The 21,276-nt window shown below is 43.1% G+C and overlaps 1 protein-coding gene across 10 annotated transcripts in view; it reads right to left on the bottom strand.

Moving 5' to 3' along the window:
• The window catches only part of LOC310997959 (neurexin-1a-like), a gene marked incomplete at its 5' end in the record, with an annotated part of 248,122 nt that overhangs the window by 129,519 nt on the left and 97,327 nt on the right, over nt 1-21,276 (bottom strand). For 9 of the 10 annotated variants that reach the window (XM_083987828.1, XM_083987824.1, XM_083987818.1 and 6 more), the window contains 4 exons: nt 3,355-3,381; nt 5,728-5,931; nt 12,874-13,257; nt 18,530-18,971. In XM_083987828.1, the coding sequence (XP_083843954.1) occupies nt 3,355-3,381; nt 5,728-5,931; nt 12,874-13,257; nt 18,530-18,971 (1,057 nt within the window). The remainder of the gene's footprint in view (nt 1-3,354; nt 3,382-5,727; nt 5,932-12,873; nt 13,258-18,529; nt 18,972-21,276) is intronic. The other variant, XM_083987827.1, reaches the window with a different exon arrangement.

Genomic DNA, 21,276 nt, shown 5'->3' with positions numbered 1-21,276 from the left:
ATTCTCAGCTTTCCATTTAAGTTGCTAATGTTAGTTACGGGTACTGCTGAGCCGACACGTTGGCCACCTTCATGAAGCTAATTTACAGCAGCCACAAACAGCATCATAATTACATCTTAATCTAAAGCACTTCACTGTTGTTTCCCTTCACGAGGCGCTCAGACAGACACACAGACACACACACACACAGGCATAGTCAGCTTTTGATCTCAGTGGTACAGCCCGTTGGTGGTGGCTTGTTTTTGCTGAAAGGAGGGGCCATCTAAACTGTTTGGGTGAGGAGGGGAGGGTATTTAATGTTCCTCCCTTGTAAGAATTGCTATATGAAAAAAAAAAAAAAACACTATTATTTGATATTTCAGGAGGAGGGGTTTTACAGTGACTGAAGAAAAACTCAATAACTCTGAGCCCTCCTCCACAGCCAAATCATTTCTGAACAGTCTCTTAATAGATTGAGATTTATGGCATGACAAATAGGGATATATTCTTATCTTCAAGTTGACTCATCTGCACTGTAGATAGATTGAATCAATCTGCTCGACACATTCCTTCATTCGTCACCAACGATTAGTTTTCCAAGCACGAAGGTGAGCACCATTAAACCCTATTATCAGTGCTTTAACAGTTTGATTTTTGATTTGAGCAGTTTAGCTGCACTCAGTGCCATCAGTGACAGCGACGCTGAAAGTGTACTGCCAACATACAGTTTACTGTGCATTATAAGCACTCAGTGGCAAATACAAGGCACTTTTCCAGCTGATAAGCACAGTGTGTATCTCACCCTCTATGCATCTGCCCTTTAAATCATCCCCTCATTATCATTCATACATGCACACAGGTGTAATATCCATGCAAAAGAATGTCCTCCTGCTCTTTCACACTAAATAAGCCAAAGAGAAAGAAAGACTGATGCATGAAAATGATCAATTACGTATAAAAGAAAAAAAATGCTTTGAGTTTCTGGTCAAGAAGGTCAGGGAGAGAATAATCACTACATCCTGACTCCACTGTAAATTATCCTGTTCAGATTAATGCATAATAGAACGGAAGACAAAAAAAAGCCAATCTGTCACCAGATATTTTTAGATCATATTTTTAGTTTGTTGTCACTCAGTGCCTGTTAACAGTGTTTAAGTCAGAGTGGCAGTGTTTTCTTCAGACAGCTCTGGGCTGCCCCAGGGAGTCGAGGTCCCTAATAGACAGTGATGTGTTCTTTGAGTCGGTGCTGAAATTCTTCATCCACCGAGCTGACCGGAGCTGCAGCGCCTGACAAGACACATTAATTAACACAGAAAAAAAAGAGGACAAAAATAACACGGAGAAAAATAACAACCTAGAAAAAAAAAAAAAAAGCAGAGAATTAAATGCTTCATAAGTGGAAACGCGCGCTCTGGCTTAGCACAGTTCTTTCCAAGAACTTCAATTAAACATTTTCTTATGACACAATTAGGTCTGAATCTATTAAAAAAAGACCTGCTTTTTTCCCCTCGGTTTTACTTAAAGATTCATTTTCCCTGTAGCATGGCATTAAATGTTGATGGAATCAAAATAATTCTCTTTGAATTATATAGCAGCTTTGTTCTGTGTGGAAAAAATTCCCATGTACCGTATATTCCTTCCATCTATAAAACATCAGTTAATTCTGTAAATGTGATAATAATTGTATTACTTCTAAGACTGTTATTCTTGAATAAATACAGGAGGTACATTAAGACAATGTACACAAACATAATTCACACCAATGGAACTAACATGTCAGCATGACTAGTGACTTGTCAGAGCCAACTAGTGCTGTGTCGTTTCATTTCATTTTCATTATTCCCACGGCCTGTGTGAAATCATCCAGCCTATTAACTACACACTGCACATCGCCCAATTACACTGCACTGAGTTTTCTCCTACTGACTAAAAAAAACAGCTATTGAACCTACAGGGGTGTTAATAATGAAGATGGTGTGTTTTCTTTCTTTCAACCACCAGGTGCAACACTGAATCAGACTAATCTGGCTCTGGCTATTTTGCCAATGATGCATGAAGCAAAAATATGAAGCAGAGAAATTAAGTAATCAAAAGAGCAAATAACAACCCCTGGTGTCCATGCATGCACGGATTATGCCTCCGCACTCCCAACATAAACCAAGAATGACCTTTTAACGCTCCGAAAGGTGGGAATTAGAGCTTAGAGATTTTAATTTGCATACACAAACAAGGGATGCAATCCAAGACGCATGAACAATGCTATTTAGCATTTAGAAAGGTGTTAAGAAGGGCTGGCTAGAGGTCACGTCATGTGATTCCAGCGTGGAGACGTTTTTTGTTGTGTAAGTCTCCGCTCCTCATCAGGCAATGACCTTCAAATACTGTAAGATTTCACACACAAAGAGATCCAACACGGGCATCTTCAGAGAACAGTTTGTTTTTATATACAATCTGACACTGGCACTCCATTATAGAGCCTAAACTGTCTAATTTCTGTTGGTATTTACTGATACTGAGAATGTGTCTGTCACTTCAGAATCGTTAAACAGGAAGAGGGCTCGTGTATTATGACTCCAGTGAAGTAATTATTAATTCATCACTGTTCCTGAATAATAAATGTCAGGGATATTTACCTCCCAAAATATTGCAATGTAACCTCTTTGTTGAAACACACACATACACAAAACACACACATATCCCCCCCTGTGAATCCCACAACAAGATCTATTCTCTCTCCCTCCCTCTTCATCCCTTTCTTTCTGCTCTGTGAGGCAGGTTAATGAGAATAATAAAATCACACTCTGTATTTCCTCTGTACCTTGAATGGCGTCATCAATTTACAACCGGCGTGAAATACTGGAGTCGAAAGGAGGGGGAAAAAAAAAAAAAAGACGAAGAAGCGAGGGCGGAGGGGAGGCAAGGAAATCATGCATGTCTAAAATACCTGCACTTCCAATGCATGAACGTTATATCAGCCTGATTTCATGAGTGAGACGGTTTGTTAATTAGAAACAACTCAGTGTATAGAATCGCTGCCATATTTAGCTTAGTGATTAATTCGAGCCTCCCTCCGTCTCCATTCGCCCTACTCATTATTCTCTTAGACAGCTGATGCACAGAAGACCACTATTCAGTTCTTATGTACCCACAGTTCTTTAAAAGTGCTATGATAAAATGTAATGTCTCTTGTATTTCAAAGCAAGTGGAGGTCAAATCCACAGATTTAGGACCTATTTAATGTCAGGATCATTCACTGGCTGCAGAGAAGAAATTGCAACAAGACAGCTAATACTAAAACATGAAGGTCCAGAAACAGTTAGAGAGGAGGAAGAAGAAGCAGATGAAGAAGAAGAAGAAAGGTGAACAGTAACTTACTGGAGGTACAGTTAATCCTGATACAATCTAGATGGGGAAGAATAGATGAGAGATAAATTCATCTTTCAACGATACAGCTGCAGACATCATTAAAGCATACAGTCCACCCCTCTGGGGACACACACACAGACACTGCCCGTCCTCTGATGCTCTCATCCGTGGCCCCTGAGCTGCAGCGAGCTGGTAAAAGCACTGCACTGGAGCCGGGCCAGAGCAGCTCGGCATGGTGGTGTGCAGAGGAATACAAGTTCCAGCAATGTAGAATAGAGATTCATGGGGCCGGCTGAGGTTTTGCTTCATGATATTGTTTCGCTTTGTTTTTTTTTGCCAGGTAGCCAAACAAATCGTGTTTTGCAAGGTGAGAGATTTTCTCGGTTCATTTTCAGAATATGATCTTCTATTCAGTGTGAGAGCATCAGATTTTAGTCAGGGTCAGACAGGGCCAGGTGGAAGGTGTTTCCATTCTCTCCAAACCCCATTTTTTCATTTTTTCAATCTCTCTATCTCTTCACATATCTGACTGAAAACATATTTTCACGCTACCGCTACTACTGAAATTGATAATCGTTGAAAAATCCAATTGCATCACCGTTGCTGATGCTCTGAGCAGATGTAGCAGTGGTGAAACAATTATTCATCAAATGCACAAGCACTTGATTGTGATTATTCGCACAGAATTGTGACATATTTGTACTTACAGTAGTATGTTTATATATGACACCGTTATCATCTTATGGTGTATTATTCCAGGTTTTACTACTGCCTAAACCAGCATTACAAACTCACCTACACATTAAATCATCAGCTAACAATAATATAATGTCTATAATGATAATATATTGTCATATGGGACATTCTGTTATAGATTTATACCCACATTTTGTGGCCAAGACTACTTGTAAATAGACTATTTTATTATTTATTATTATCTACTAAGGTTATGTTGTATCTCAGTAGAAGACTTGAAGACACTGTTGTTTCTCCTGGTAACAACTAATGATGACCTGTTCTTCATTCATTTTGTATCACTTAGCAGTGCCTTATAGACCACTGCTTCTATATATCTATATATATCTGTTTTCTTTATTTCTTGTTCCTGAGGCTTAGAGCTGGCGTCGTGCTCTGAGAAAGGTGACCCAGATCAAACTCCCCACCCCTCCTTCCCCATTCGGCCCTGTCTGTCGTGTGTTGTCAACCACAGCAGAAAAGTGGTCGCAAACAACCAGAGACCAACACTAGCCCTACCCTTGCAGGAAATGCTCTGCTTTTTGAAGGAGGGATGAGGGAGACAGGCTTCAGGGGCTGATGGCTGGGGACGAACTCACAAAAAAAAAAAAAAACTCTATAATGTGTCAAAGATAATTTAAACATAAAAGAAAACACGATGACTCGCTGCTTTCATCAGAAGGCGTCTTTTTTCTTTTTCTTTTTTTGTAGGTGCCACGATTTGACTCGTCGGCCCTGTCAGTGTGTGGCGCTGTTGTCTTCCAGCGATGGGGACACATGCTTCCTTGTGGTTGACTGCAGACACAGACTGTCTGCTTTGCATGCACGGCTAAATGGCTCCGCTTAGGGAGCCCATTTCTGTTTAGCCAGTGGAAAGGAGAAATAGATGGCTATCATTTGTGCAGCATTGCTCTGTTTGAGAGATATCAAACTTTTCACAGGCTTCATTGGATTCTTTCCTGAGCAAATAAGCACACACATGCACACGCTCGCACAGAGTCTTTCATTTTGCCCTCAATTTTCTCTCTTTTTTGGTGTAGGCAGGGGGGAGGGGTGGAGCGTGTCTCTCCCTGTGCTTATTTAAGATACACTTACTGATTTGCAATCATGCATTCCTCCTACAATGATTAAAGTGCACAAGAACAAATGATTTAATGGTTAAAACAACAAAAGGGATATTAGAGAGGAGGTGTGATATTATAAACACTCCCTCATCTTCAGAGGAATTGTTCGCTTCCTTTTATGAATGATAACTGGATGTATTTGTAAATGCACCAGGAGAGAACACAGCAGTGAGTGCACTGTGAGGGCGACTCCCTCAAGAGCAATGCATGTGTTTATGATCTGGGGTTAGTTGATGGAGTGGACAGCGAGCATTCCCTGCTGGGCAACGGCAGCTGTGTGCTCAACTGGCAGTGAGCGGAGAGCCGCAGACTCTTGCCATTGAAAGTCTTTACACCATCTCCTTCTATTCAGAATAGGCCTGTGTATGATATGAGAGTAATTGGTTTGTGTAGCGAATGTGCGTGAGAGTAAGAGCGAGAGTGAGAGAGAGACTGTGTGTATTTGAGAGTGTTATCTAGCTTAATTTAGTGCTATTTGACACATGACTGTGCGGCTGCAGCCGGTGCATGTCCGAGACGTTACCTAAATTGACAGTCAGGCGGACGCGGCCGCTCTCCAGCTCGAGACGCAGGCTGTCAGCTGAGTCCCGAGACGTGGTGGCTATTAGGATGCCGTAGGCTCGCTGGGAGCGGAAGCGCAGAGACACATCCTCGGCCTCTGTGTGCATCACCACGGGCAGCTGGACCTTCATAAACTTGCTGCCATCGTAGCTGAGGATGGTCGCCTCTGCAGAGAGAAAGAGGAAGACAAGTGGATGAGTGATGGGTAAAATGGAGTGTGGCAGTTTTGAAATGATGATGCCTTATTTGTGGATATAATTCGGTGTTGTAAATCTCAGTCTTGAGTAAGGAAATGCAGTAGGGGAGAAGATATTAAATAGCACACATTCAAACACAGAGGGAGAGAGCCCATTATGCGTCTGTAAGGGGGGGAAAAAATGCACCGAGATACTCCAGCTGCAACACAAGCTATGCAGTGAACCTTCACTGACTTGTCATCCATCCACACAGGAATGATTAAACCATGAAGCTGACAAACACAGGGACAACTTCACTCTTCCAGGAGTGTCCCCAGATGTGTTTGTCACACATGCTTTGCAGATTTGCTACAAAAGAACACAGCACTGATGATGAATCCAGCTACTATTAGGCTGCTGGAATTACAAAAAAAAAACAGCAAAACAGAAAGAGTCAGTTCAAAGAGAAAGTGACTGCAAAATGGCATGTGCACAGATATGTCATCCAAGAGCAGCGTGCAAATACTTGTCACTAGTCTCACATCGCATAAGACTGCATACTACAGCTGACAGCAACCCCAATCCCCCCCGCCCCCCCCACCTAAAAGTCTGAGTCGTGTCTTCTCTGCACCAGTGGAAGTGGTGCCCTCCATCATCGAAAAGAACATAGAGATAGGTACATGCTAGAACAGTGGTGTGTAATAAAAAAAAACACTCAGAGGACAATGAACACACAGTGACAAACAGAGAAAGATAAGATAAAGGAAACCAAGTCAATAACAGAGGTAATAACAAGTGGCAGCATTATATCTTTGAATCTGCTATAACAGTGGGAAACTACAAAAGGACAAATTGGTTTTGACTTAGGGGAAAAAATACAAACGTTGACAGACTCATAATAGTCTGTGGACCTTGAATATTGAGCCTCTGCTCAGGGTGACTGCATTTACTCAAAGCATTAGGAAGGAGAAATGCTGGGGAGATTGTTTAACGCCGGCAGGAGGCTGTAACAGCATTTCCGGTAGTGTAACTAAACCAAAACCCAATAACAAAGCCATTACAGCGACTGCAGTGCTGAAACAGATAGAAGGCAAGTTGGAGGGACGGGGGAGATGGAGTGAGGTGGGGGTGATAGGGTACCAATGTACACACACCACCTCATCACCACTTCCTCATCACACAGAGCCAATGTCACATCCATCCCCTGGGATGACTCCGTCACATTCCTCACCCAAATCCAATTTCTCCACGACCTCCTGGGGTATGCTGCGGATGACAGGGGCGTGTGACAAACGAGTTCTCACTGCTAAACTGTCTGCTTCCTGCCAGGCAGCTAAAGCAAAGAGCTGCATTTGGAAACTGTTAGCAGATGCCAGGAAAAATGGAGCAACTGTTCAAACTCCTAACACTTGAAAAAAAATGTTTGTCGCTGCAATATTAGCTAGCACTTTAAACCCGACGAGAGCGTTTCCTCGCCGTGTTTGACTTATTCTCTGTATGCGGCTGCGCTTCACGGTGTATACAAATACACAGCCACACTGTCTGGTGCTCAGGTGTATGTTTACTCTGGGAAGATGGGACGTGAAAATCATTACTGCCAAACAATGAGTGACGGATCTAAGTGCTGCACTGTATAGGATTTCTGCTCCAGCATAAACCCTACTCCTTTTAAAATGCCTCAGTTTGACACTAGATCCATTAGACTGTGGAAAAAAAGGAGACTCATGGTAAAAAGGAAAGAAAACAAAAGAAAAAATGTAACATTGCACTGGTGACTATTCTTTAGAGATGTGTAAACACCACTTTGTTAACAAGGGGGTGTATATATATAAACAGTTTGGAGTATGTACAACTGACTGCCATTGTCGTAGAGGCACAGATGCTGATAATCGAGGTGAGGAAGGAAGGTAATGGTGTGATGTGACCTCTGGCCACACCTCATATAAATAAAGAACCATATGAATAATCTGAATAGATGGATGAAATTAATCACACCTGGAGTAAACACTGAATTTCATACAAGATGTCACCGCCGCTCAGATTCATACAGGAGGTTGTCTAAGATGATATCAAAAAGAAACGTCCGGACAGATATGAAAATATGGAGACCGACGTGTGAGGGAAACATTACCTAATGCAAAGTGAGCACCTGTCAAGAATCCAATCCTGGAGCCACAGCCTTTTTTTTTTTTTTTTTAAATGGCACTCCCGTGTTTAATACCAAAATAAATTGAGAGGACTGAAGCTGGGAGTTTCTGTCTGTGCCAGCCCAACGGGAGGCTGTCAGAGGGGAGATGGAGCATACCAAACTAAACCAAGCATTCATTTTCTGTCTTGTAAAGCACAATACAACATTGTTTCCTGATTTTCACAAGAGAACAAGGAGCAATTTGGGTGGGTGGGGTGGTGGGGGATTTGAAAGAAGTAACAAATAAGGCTGTGTTACTAACAAGGGGGAGTAATGGCAGACAGGCACACACACGGTTGCAAGTTCTTCCTCCATTTTCCCCCCTGAAGGAGAACAGGCTCTGCAGGAAGGAAGAGCTGTCAGCTGCATGTCACAGGATTGCGATGTGAGTGTCAGGGCACCAGGCCCAATCCAATTCAAAACTTGCCAGAATACAACCACCGCCAAAGGCTTTTGGAAAATGTATGTTCAACATCCACAATAAACAGGAAGAAATGGCTCACAGATATCATAAATAATTCAAAGATGTTCATGTCTCCTTCACCACAGCCGCCTCTTCTTTGAGAATCTTAGCACACACCAGCCGAGAAATAGACTCTCTGGCTATTAAAAGTGTGAAGATGGAGAAAAAACGCTGCCATCTAAGTGGATTTCAAGAGATGGGATGGAGGGGGGGACTCTTCTTTTGCTATGCAGAGAGGAATGGCATCTTCATGGGCCGACTTTCGCATCTTTGCTGCTCCGCGGCCATGAGGCAACTTCATTAGGGCCGTGAAAACGAGAGCAGAGACAGAAAATGGATCAGTGAGTCCGTTCGGAGCGGTACAATCTGCAGCTTCAGCTACAATGCTGTCAGGAATACACGCGACAGCCAAGACGGTAGAGAATTAGTATGTGTGAATTAGGTTTCTCAGCCCCACTGAGACTATTAAAGGAGAATTACCATTTAGTTTTAAGATTTACAAGTTAATCTCCAGTCTTTGGTCATCGCGGTGCTATCAAGGTCTATCGACATGACCTATTATCAGAAGCTGTGGAAAGTGGGGACATCAAAAGCTCCAGTGAATAGATTAAACATAGTGTGAGCAAGTTTGTGTCCTGACACAAATATGATTGTTTTGTTTTGGGTTTTTTTTCTCACTCCTAGCTAAACCTCGGTTCCACAACACGTGCCTATATCCCCAGATAATCAACCCCCAGCGCTCTTACAGTCACATTTTTCATGTTTTTCAACCAATTTTCTACGCATCTGTGTGCATCGCTTCGGGGCGTGAGACAACCAGTTCTCCCTAATTTGTGACTGGATTCAAGTGTGGTGAATGGTGACTAACACACAGTGCGCTGTCAAAGGGCATGGCTAAAACATGTTTTAATGCTAAAACTCAGCCGTATTCCCCTTTGAGGGCATTTCACAATTACGCAATAACATTCTGCACCTCTTGGCTTTTGCTTCGGACCAATGGCAAAGGGTTTTATGCTCTGAAAAGCAATAAATGTGCTCAAAGAACCAGTTTTTCTACAGTTATACTGATTTACATAATGTTTTGAATTATTCCATTGTGGTCCGTGGTTTATGTTTTTGGAAACGAGATTCTGACAGTATTGCAGCATTATATCTTCAAAAGTTGTATGCTCATGTGTGTCCGGCACATGAGAGCAAACTTATATGTTGTTCTATGTATTGATCTTTTAGCTTCCATCTTTATTCACCACATGAGTGTGTTAGTCAACACAGGTGCCGTCAGTATGGGCATGCAGCACGTCATATCTCATTAGGGACTACGTGCATGTGCCGCAACACACCTACTGCACCATCTGGGAGAGCCTGCCTTAGCCCCACACTGCAAGACTAATATTTGGGCTAATTAGCAACTGGAGGAACAATGAAGGGGAAGACATTTGGGATGCAAGGGGAAAATTGCTTTGTCTGCTTAATTACAATCTCTCAAAATAGGGCGAATAGCTCCATGGCTCTCTTCCGAAACTCCACCTCCTGTTCCTTCCACTCGTTGTCCTCCTCCTCCTCCGCCATATGCAGTAGCTATATTTTGCCACCGGGTGGTACACCATGCATGGATAAGTGAGAGCTAGGGTAATTCTTTTGACAGCTCCTCGGCCTGCTGGTGCCTGCTTCATCCTACCAGCGCAGAGGCAATCTGGAGCCATCAAAACAGCTGGCAGCATGCCGGGCCCCATCCTCCATACCACTGCTCCCACTCACACTCCCGACGATGGCAGTCTCATACACAGAGCAGAGACAGCCAGATAAAAGAATTTGTTTTTTTAAAAAAATGAGAGAGAGTTTGGACTGAGGGACTGAGACGGCAGAAGACACTGGGTGGGTTGTGAGGAAGAGGAGAGAGAGGGTCACGGTGGTTGAGACCTCTGCAACATGCGGTTGATTCAAATCTAGCGATGCAGACTTGAGGTTTCTGGCTTTGTTTTCAGAGTGGATTATGTCGTTTTGCATTCAAGAGCACTCTCTCTGGATAAGCAAATCTCTTCCTGTAGTGAAACGATCTGTGCCCACTAAACCTCCCTCATGTACTATGCCCTAATTCCTGTCAACTCATTAGCTAGAATGGAAATGCACATGCGGAAAATCAGAACAGCCTAACTGACACATTCATCAGAGATGGAGGAGATTTAGATTCTCTCTTTCGTGTGCTCGTTCAGCTGAGATATTAATTTCCCGTTTTAGCATTAACTACATTGCTGTAGTTACACGACAGGTCACATGTGATGATCAGAGATTCACCACTGAATGGACCAGTTTTGGAGCTGAAAACAAACAAAGGAAACGCAACAACATCTCTGGTATCGTGTGCATTTGTGTTATTATGCTCCCGATTTGACACTGCAGATTTCCATCTGCATCAGGCCTGTCTCTTTAGCGTGTCATCATCCAGACAATTCCCACATCCTATATCCAGGATATTTAGGCTACTGCATTTCATAGGGTGAATGACTTAAGCGCAAAGAAGCATGAGAACATGTAGAGCTGATACATGTAACTGCGTGGGATGTGTTACATTCCAACGAGGGTCCCTTTTTTTTTTCTTTTCCCGACGAGAACCTGTTCCGGCTGTCGTTCCTGTGCAGATGCATCACACTGTGATAACGGTGTCACATGCTTGGGCTCTTTTTGACATTTGCCTTGAGTATGCATATGTTAATGGTTTTCGCTCATTTGCTGCTTTCGCTCCGTTGAGATTTCATGATGTAAATTCTGCACATACTGCTGCAGCACAAAACCTTTACCCCCCCCACCCTCTGAAGCGCAAGAGGAATACATAATAATATATTGTAAACATCGGTCGAGGGTCATTTTTATCTTGATATGATATTCATTATAATTTCACAGCAACTTTACATACAGTGAACATCCATTTAATTAATTCATGAATTAAAAAAAAAACCATCATTAGGCCACTCGTGTGTAATATTCAAAAGTCCCAATCCTCCGCTATTAATAGTTCATGCTGCAAATCTCTTTGGTGAATTAACTATACATTTTTTGACATATTTATTCAATCAGTGAGAAAATAAGCCATTGCCTGGGTGCAGACCACATGAGCAAGCCACGGATTGGCCTCCCTCACGCAGCTGTTTGTTGTTTTAATCGGGCCAGTGTTCAATCAAAGAGGTCAAAGGGCAATCCTCTGATCACCAGGCCAACAAGCCCATGCTGAACCAGCAGAACGGCCGGGTCCACGCTGAGCTTTGCATTCGTAAGCAAAGAGATGTCCTTCTGACCGCTTTTTATTTTATTTATGTTCAGCTACATTACACATACAGTAACACCACAACACAAATACTATAAAGAAAAAAAAGGATCTGCGGTGGAGTGTTAAGTCCAGGTCAGCAGGAACGGCTCTAGCTTAAAGCAAATGCAGCTGTTACAATAGACAAACACATACATGGATATTGGCAATGAGGTTGGAGCAAACAATCCAAGATGGAGTTCATTAAATTTCACTGTAAACAACAACAGAACCTGCTGCACACTCAGGTGTGCTCCAGCTAAGACACGGAGCTCAACCAGGTGTCACTCACTCCTCCTATTTCTCCGCCGCCGAGGGGAGAGGGATAAGTATTCAGCACCAGGTCTGGTCATGAACGAGTGGTTTGATGAGCCAAATGGTTAGCAGAAGACAGCCAATTTACAGGCTCGTGTGTATGGTGGACGTGACCGGGAGCTCCTCAGTGGTGCATCAGTCACCTACCACTCAACATGGTCTAAGCATCAGCCAGTCAACACTCTGCTCTGTTCCTTGACTCATTCTGTCCGTCTCGACACTCGCTACACTTTCTTTTCCTGTCTCACCTTACTTTGAGTTTGTTGCTGATGTTCAACCATCACTCTCAATAAATAAAAGACAACCTGCACTTTTTTTTCCTTTTTTTTTTTTTTTTTGCCTGGTGAAGCTGCCCGGGCAGAGCTTGAAAGGAGGTTGATTTCAGACAAAGAATAATAAATTTATAGTTATAATTAAAAGCTGTTCTTTTTTCTGGTTGTCTTTGATGTCAGTTATATTCACACTCCTGTGGTAGCAAGCCTTTCTCAGAGGACAATGCACGGTGCTGAAGAAGTGTGTCACCGTGCTGCATCAGCGTCAACACTTCACATACACACACACACACGCACACACACATACAGTAAATCCAGATTATGCCTCCCAGACAGAAATTATGTACTTCCAAACAGCTGGGTAGACAAAATGAGACAGAAACAAAGTCCTACCTCTTTCACAGGAGCGTCCCAGGTATCCGGTCCCCGAGCAGTCACACACATAGCGGTTCCAGCCTTCTCTACAGACCCCATTGTTCTGGCAGGGGTTGCTCAGACACTGTTTTGGAGCCTCCTTGGAGCACGAGGGCTTCACCCCGGCAGCTCTCTGGATCTCGGCCAGGCGTCGGACATCCTTACTCTGTCCGTCAATGAATAGATCCCGGATGCAGCCCACGTAGCCGTAGTTGAGCAGTGCTGTCCACACCTCGGTGGGGAACACCAGCCCCATTTTATTCTCTGGCAGACCCCCAAGGTAGAGATTGTCATCCAAGTCCAGGATCTCACTTTCTCCAGGGGCCGTGTAGGCCGTACGGAGGGTGTTAATAGAGATGGTTCCTGAAAGAAAAATGAGACACAGTGGGATAAAGTTTATATTTTCTTCTCTGGACTAAGAGGACACCTATTGATGGCGGCAGATACCAGAAGACACTATCTGCCCCGGAGAAAAAACAAACATGCAGAGAAGACCCATTTAAAGATGGTTTGATGAAGAAATTAGCCTAATTACTTTTATCCATCTGGACAGGGTCAGGATTTTCTTCATTTAGAATGACTGATGAGTGTTGATAAGACACATTAATCACAGGACAGCTAGTCTATTAGCAGCCTAATCTGGGATCCCTAAGAGTATCCTCTCCATTTTCCTTGGATTTCCCAACATAAATCTCCTTTATCTATAAAGCAGTGGTCATAAAAAAGAAAAGATGGGGAAAGAAAAATCATTGCCCCTTCTATCATCTCAGCCACATAACAAATAAACAAAAAACAATAACAAAAATACGAAAATACATCGCAGCCATCTTTTTGAACTTGATTAACGGACTGCAGGCTGTTTTTTTTCACCCTGTCTCTCCTTCTGTTTGCCTCTCCAACACATAAACCAGCAATGAGAGTTTGTGTGTTTCCCCACCATGATTTATCGCTCTCATTCAGGTTTAATTCTCGATCTGGAGCACGGTAAACAACAGCGGACATGACTGGACTGTAAAGCTGTGGAAAAAGGAAAGCCTTACTGTGGGACTCAGGCTGGGTGATTAATTTGTATATGGATCTGTTACTCTCAGTGCAGGAGCCATTGTGGATCTTTAATTAATGGCGGCTGCATCTACTGCCCGCATCCTGGTCCAGTAATCTATACACTGTGCTTGCAGAGAGGAGCTGCACAGGCCACTGCCCGGGGAGAGTGGCAGAGAAATGGTAGGCTAAGGATGCTAAAAAATAAAATTGCCATAAAGTCATAATTTACATTTTGAGTGGCAGATGCATGCCATGGCAGATATGAAGGAGCTATTAGCTGAACGCCTTAGGCTAAATGACAGACTCCTTACTGCTTGTATGTGGAAGAGAAGCGCAGCTTTTAACTTACTCTTCTCGTCAAAGTGTTTATGTTGGGAAACAAGCCCTAAGCCACACATGAATTTTCAGTAGGACTGCCTGAGATGCATTAGACATTAAATGGGGCCTTTCACATTTCATTACAGCTACTATTAGCATGCATGAATGCGCGTATCACAATTAATTATATTTATGATAAATATTTATATATCCGTTTTTAATGAAAGCAGTTCCTCTCTGCTGAATCTATAGAGAGGCCGGCGCGAAAGAGAAGACACTGAAATTGGTCTATAGGCTAAAAATAATCTTGGCTATGTATGTGCTTTATTGCTAAGGTGAGCCAGGGTTCTTGCAACAGCGCTGGAGAGAGACAGCTAAGGACCAAGTGCACAATGATTAACCTGGTCCCACTAACATGTTCCAGCTCTTTTCTCCAGGTCTTGGCCCCAGGCATCTGTTCTAGCACTTTCCTGCCGCCACCCACTGCCCCTGCTCTCTCCAGCCACAGCTGTTGTGACTTCCAAGCTTTGCACACTTGGCAAGGGCCACCCGTCACGCAGCCAGAACAGCTCCCTTCAGGTTAGAGCTAACGAGCTCACTACATCAAACTCATTAGCGAGGAAACTTTTTCTCGGAGTAGAGCAGGTGCCTGGACTGAGGAATGATGGTCGGAGTGAATCATGTTGGAAATATCTACACTCCAGTCATGTGTGAATGCAAAACATTCACCGTCAGGTGACAGGTCTCAGGCATATGACAGGTAGAAGCTACAGGATAGTGAGGAATAAATTACTTTTTATAGTAAATACTTCAGGAGTCATTATCTAACGACTTCTTCTCTGCTACCTACACTTAAGTCAGGGATAAACAGCAAACAAGGAAGCATACAGTAAGCATGTCTGTCTAAATTGATGTAAGTGCAAGACAAGAGAAGGATGTCAGCATCTCTCAGGCATCTGCTTAGAGTGCTCTGCTCACTTGTCAAAGTCCCGTAAGGAAGTGTGTAAACACAGTCAAGCTATGTTAAGTCAAAAGGCACTATACAATCCCATGGGGACATGTGCCATCACCAAGCTTGCAGCATGGGAAACATAATACACATACACACACACTGCAGGACTGCCTATGTTTGGAACATTAGTCATAGCCAAAAGGGGAAGGGGATGTGTCTCCGTGAATGCTACCGAGCATAAAAGAGGAGGAGATGGATGCAGAACAAGATGGGAACATGGAGATAAAGATGTCTGGAAAGAAGATGAGGGAGGGGTGTATGATGACAGATAAGAAAGCAGATGAGGGAACATGGCAGCAAATAATATCTTCAGAATCAAGTACAGGATGTACAGTAAATGAGAGGTGATCAAAACGATGATGCAGAGGATGAATGATGACGATGAGCAGGAGGAGTAGCATTTCAGCAAACTTTAAAATACACTTTGACCACATTTCTCCCTCTCTCTCTTTCTGTTTCTCTCTCTCTCTCTCTCTCTCTCTCTCTAGCTCTGTCTCTCTCTGCACGGGCTGACCTGTAAGTGGTACTCCATCATCAAACCTGAAGGCAGGGGTCCAAGTGACAGCTCAGATCTCTCTCACACTTTCTGCATCAGCAGCAAGGCTCAACTTGGCATGATGTCCCCTAACCCCACTCACACATCCCCAAAACATGTTAGACAGGGGATTACTACAATCCAGTTAGGGCGATACGGCCAAATCTCTCTATGTGATTGGATTCTCTGTAGAGAGAGAAGCTTGAGAGTGGGCTGCAAGGATGTGGATGTGTTTTCTATACGTGTGCGCGCATGCACAGCTCCGCTTGTGTCCGGCACACATGTGCAGTGCACGCTCGTGTGTTTTGAAGTAGCGGTGCGTGTTGCCCAGGCAGGAAGTGGGGTGGGGGGGGCTACAACTGAGCAATGTCCATGTAATGTCTCTGATGAGTGACCCACGGCACTCCCAGACCAGAGGCCCTCACTTAAAAGCAGAGTGTCTCATAGCGACTCTAATGCATTGAGGTTAGAAGATGCTGTCTGAGAGCGAGAGTCCATTTACAGACTCGCTTCCTGCGGGAAGAGCCAGCTAAACTAAATAGGGCAGGGATCGTTATTCGCCATTGTCACGGCTGCAGGAAGTGCCGCACATGGAGGACCCCGGCTGCAGATAATTATGTCTGGCTGTTGTGTTGCACTTTTGTTTTGAGTGATGTGCTTGGTGGTGTGTATTAATAAAACATCTGACACACAGATGAAAAACAAAGCTCACCATATGTTTCATGACTCATGCTCTCGGGGGACTGCTGAATTATTTTTCTAGGTTTTAAAATCACCTCAAGACTTTAGATATTCAAATATAACAAATAAAAAATCTAAAAAAAAAAGAAACATATGACTGTATAACAGCCAACATGAGTCAGGCTATCAACGGTGTCATACTGAAGAATAAGTTGACAATATTAATTATGTTCACTTGTTAACAGCATGTCACGGCTTTTATCCGAACGTCAATATCTGTCAATAATTTATGGAGAAAATAAATATAAAAAGTCACATTAAAAAGCTATTGTGAAAGTTTCCCATCAGCCTGTTTGCACAAATCTGCTATTTAATGCACCATTAAAATTACATGTATCCTGTGGGGATGGAAATCACATGAGGCCTATTCAGTACAAAGGAACTGCAAAAACTCCATTGCTTCCATTTGAGGGGCAGCGCACACATCATTACACACTGCAAACAATAGTGCTTTGTGCAGTTCATGGAAATCTCCAGATGCAAGATGTTAGATTTAGTAGGCCTGCATACTTGTAGGATTTAATTGGCTTAAATTTGAAGGGCGAGGGAAGATAAAGTAGTGCTGGAAAATTTGAAAATTACTCTGTAATTTGAAGCAGTGTGTGTGTGTGCATATGTGTGTTTGTGTGTATGTAAGAGAACCATGTCTGCCATTTTGCTAGTCCTCTCACATCATATTGCAGTCATCACATTGCAGGGACCTTTTTATGTCCCCTTTACACTCCAGTATGTAAGTGTTGATGCCTTAGACTTGAGGAGAGGAGGAAAAGTTATTCGGAAATGTCATTAGTGCAGAGCTCAGCACAGCACTGTGCAGTAACTGTCTCAGTCCTGGGAGAGACCACCTCCTGTTTCCATGGAAACTTAGGCAGGGTAGACAGAGAGAGGAGCGAGCGGAGAGAGCTCAGCTAACACAAAAAAGATATTTGATAGCTTTTGTGTGCGTGCATTTGTGTAGCGTGTGTGTGTACAGTTAGTGTGTGTGGGGGTGGATGATGGGAGGTTACTAGACAGATAATGGACACAAGTGTAATTTTACAAAACAGTGTTTCTTACAGTTTGGTGTACCATAATAAATGTTGTAGACTTATGTTATTTGAGAAGTCACCCAGAGCTTTTATTCTGCCACACTTATGTTGAGCAGAAGCCACTCTGTGCCATTTATTGCTGTATATGACTGTATTCAGCCACCTCAACCATGGGCTCCATTGCTACTTTAGCAGTGGGTATAGCTCAATTTAAACCACAACCCAGTGCTTGCTTTGGGGGGTAATGAAACAGTTAATCTAATTTCCACCTCTTGAGATGGAGTGGAAAACATGGTCAAGGGGTATATCTAATTTGCAGCATGACATTGCAGGGCCTTGGCTCTAAGCACACACTAACAAATTGCTGCTTAGATAAGCAAATCAACAGGGAGCAGAGCAGAGCAACCCGGGGCTCCGAGGACACAATGGGAAGTCGGGGCAAAGTTATTTTGTGGTAAATATGTGTCTGGAAAACCCGACACATGACACATAAGTACCGCCATATGAAGTTCAGTTATTAGCATCAAAAGCTTTTGGCTAGCCATAAGCACTCACAGATGACAGAAAAGCTACCTGTAACATTACGGTGGTATTTTTGCAACAGATAAATAATGTATCTCCATAGTACATAGAAGAGCCTCTGCTCTAGTATTCTGCTTAATGTTGCATTGTATTCTATGATAATCATTCAGGCTACAGACTAGTCTTCATCCTAACAGCGATTGTGCAAATATTTATGAATGCAGTGGCCCTGGGAGTCTAAGAGAGCGTAGCTAGAGAAAGTACATGCATATATGCTGTCAAATTGGGGAACATGTTTTCCTCTCTTGCTTCCGTTTTGTCTATTTGCTTGTGTTTCCTAAAATGGTGCTTTGCAGAGCTCTCAGCACCGCTGTAAAGAGCCCACGCTATTTCATGTTCTTCGTCTAAAGATGTATGTATGTATGTGGAAGTTACCTGATCTGCCATCTCGCTGGAAGTCCACATGGTACCACTCGCCATCATTGACTTTCTTATTGACCGCCTTGGTCTTTGTGGTTCCTGAGCCCATGTCCAGCAGAAGGTAAAGATGGCCATCCAACATCTCAATGGCAAAGAAGTCCACCTTGAGAGTCTGGGGGCTCTTCGAGTCCTTCGGCTGCTGCTTGGGCTTGCCATGGCTGAAGAGGAGAAGGCCGTTGGGCTCAGTGGTGCGGAAGTCAAAGGAGATGGAGCCCGCCTTCTTTGCGTTCCACTTGTTGAGCATGATAAAAGACTCTGGCGTCTCGAATGTGATTGGATCCAGAGTGGCCACGTTCTCGCACTTGAAGGCCACGATACCATGGACCTTCATCTTGGGGTCACCCTGCCTGGCCAGCCTGGACAACTCAAGTCTCACGTCATTGTTTTTGTATACGACCTGAATTGGAAGCACAGAAAGAGAGTCAAGTCTGCAGCCATGCAAACACCAACTTAAGGCTGAAAGGTATTGCTCTGTGCTGAATGTATGCATGTATGTACGTTACAGGCAATCTACCAAAAACCTGTCATATTCAAGTTCAAATATCATGTTAACCTCGGATGCACTGACAAACCAAATAGAAAAGTTTCCCAAACTCTGGCACTTTATCACTCAGGGATGGGATGAAACGTGGTTCATCAAAACACATTTTGGTGGAGACACAACAAAACTGTCCCCCGTGGTCCAAGACTGAATCACATCTTGGCAGCATGCTCTGTCAGAGGCTGTCTGAGCTCAGCCAAGCATACAACCATAAATTAAACCACCAGTTAAAGCCCAATTGGTCAATGCTCTTGGCTTCTCAACAGCCTTGGGTCAGCGAGGCTCCAGGTTTGAAATACGCTGGCATGTTTTGACCCCCACTCATTATACCTGCCCGCAAGTGGAGTTGTAAATGTGTAATTGCTTTCAGAGATGACGCAGTTGGACATGAACAGCAGCAGTTGTCCATGTGGCGTTTCTCCCCCTCAAAGGATGTGTATGCTATGTTTGCATGGCATCATTTATTTATCCATTCATTTGAGAGCTGGTCGATTATATCTCATTGTAAATGTTGACACCTGTGGCTGATGAGTGCCTTGTTTGTTGGAAGACGCATATTTATCTGCCTGGGGCACCTGTTACACATTGTCATTATTCTGAGTCACAAAAATAAACAATTCAACATTTGTGAACATGTTTTTTTTTTTGCCTGAAGAAGAGCTGAATAATTGAGATGTTGCACAGCAATAGTCAATGAAACACTGTCAGACTTTTGGTGCAGCACCTGCAAAAAAAAAAAAAAGTCTATCTTTTCAGTATTCACCAAATGTTTCCTTATTTTTCACAACATGTGCATGCTGTATTCTTCCTGGTGAGGTGCAAATAGTTGAGGCATTCATTTTTAACATTTTGTCAGCTAAAGGAAGCGACGGTCTGAATTTAAACAGCAATAGTAATAATGATGGGAGGAAACGGTTCAATCGGGAAACATCTCTACAGAGGGTTTGTGGAAAGTGTGATGGCAAGTGATAAATCTAAACTGCCGCCTTGATTGCAGGTGTGGAGTAAAACGCTGATTAAGGCCCCTGTTGGAACCTGTGATTAGAATAAAAGTGGGCAGACGATGAATATGCCTCTCCAAAGCTAATTAGAAATGAGTGCATGGGCTTTCATATAAGCACTGCAACATTCAGTAGTGTGCATCCTTTAAAAAAAAAAAAAGATGAAATGAAAAAGCCGACGTGTCTATGCAGAATCCCTCATATCAGAGCCAGTTCATATTCTCAGACACTGTAAATCAGGCTTCACTAAATGAGGTGCATTAGTGCTGTGACCTCTGAGGTGCCAAATCCTGTAAGGTTCAGGTGCTGAAGTGACAGACAGAAGCAGCCATTTTCCAAACTGTGTCATAATGTCATTAAACTGCCAATTAACGATGGATTAGGATCATTATAATATGGTACCCTGCAAGTATTAACTGACTAATCTGACACCCTTGTCATTTTTATTCACTATTTGTCTCACTGGTTAGCTCTGTTTGTGTATAAAAATCCTGTTTTATAGACCCACTAAAAGAGGCATATGAAATTCTGCTCTGCACTGTTGAAAGCTGCTCCTGAATTAAATCTTAAAAATATTGATCAAGTCGTAGAAGTAGCTACAGTGTGTGTATATGGAGGCAGCGAATGCCACACTGTAGAAATCAAACAGTGCAGCTAGTGTAATTGGCAGCAATCTTAGAAAAATTACAGACAGCCATAACCTTGTCATTATCCAATCTCCTCAGTGAAAGAGTATCTGGTGTAAGTGCAGCTGGAATAGCGCGGATCTTGTCGTCTAGTTGCATCCAATTTCCACATGAGAAACTAATTAACGTTTTGGTGAATGTCAACACTTTTTAATTGAAACATCAGTGTGGTCATGATATTTAGAAAATTGCCTCGCCACCAAAACACACATGTATATTAGAAGTGCTCTAATCTGTAGATGAACACAGCAAATAGTGTGAGCCTCACACTATTTGCTTTGTGACTTCACAATCTGAGGACAAATCAGACTTTGAATACAAAGCTGTCACCAGCACACCAGGCAAAGGGATAAAGGAGCAAGTAATATTTAACAACAACCCCCTGGAGGCACAGGCACAGCCAGTGTTCTCTTCCATGGTGTCTAGCAGTACTAATTGGTAGATAAGATAATCAAGTGACGGATAGCCCCATTA

This window comes from Trachurus trachurus, assembly GCF_905171665.1.
Source record: "Trachurus trachurus genome assembly, chromosome: 15".
In the NCBI taxonomy this organism is placed as follows: Eukaryota; Metazoa; Chordata; class Actinopteri; order Carangiformes; family Carangidae; genus Trachurus; species Trachurus trachurus.
Note: the sequence above shows the minus strand (reverse complement) of the source record. Positions and strands in the feature narration are given on the sequence as shown.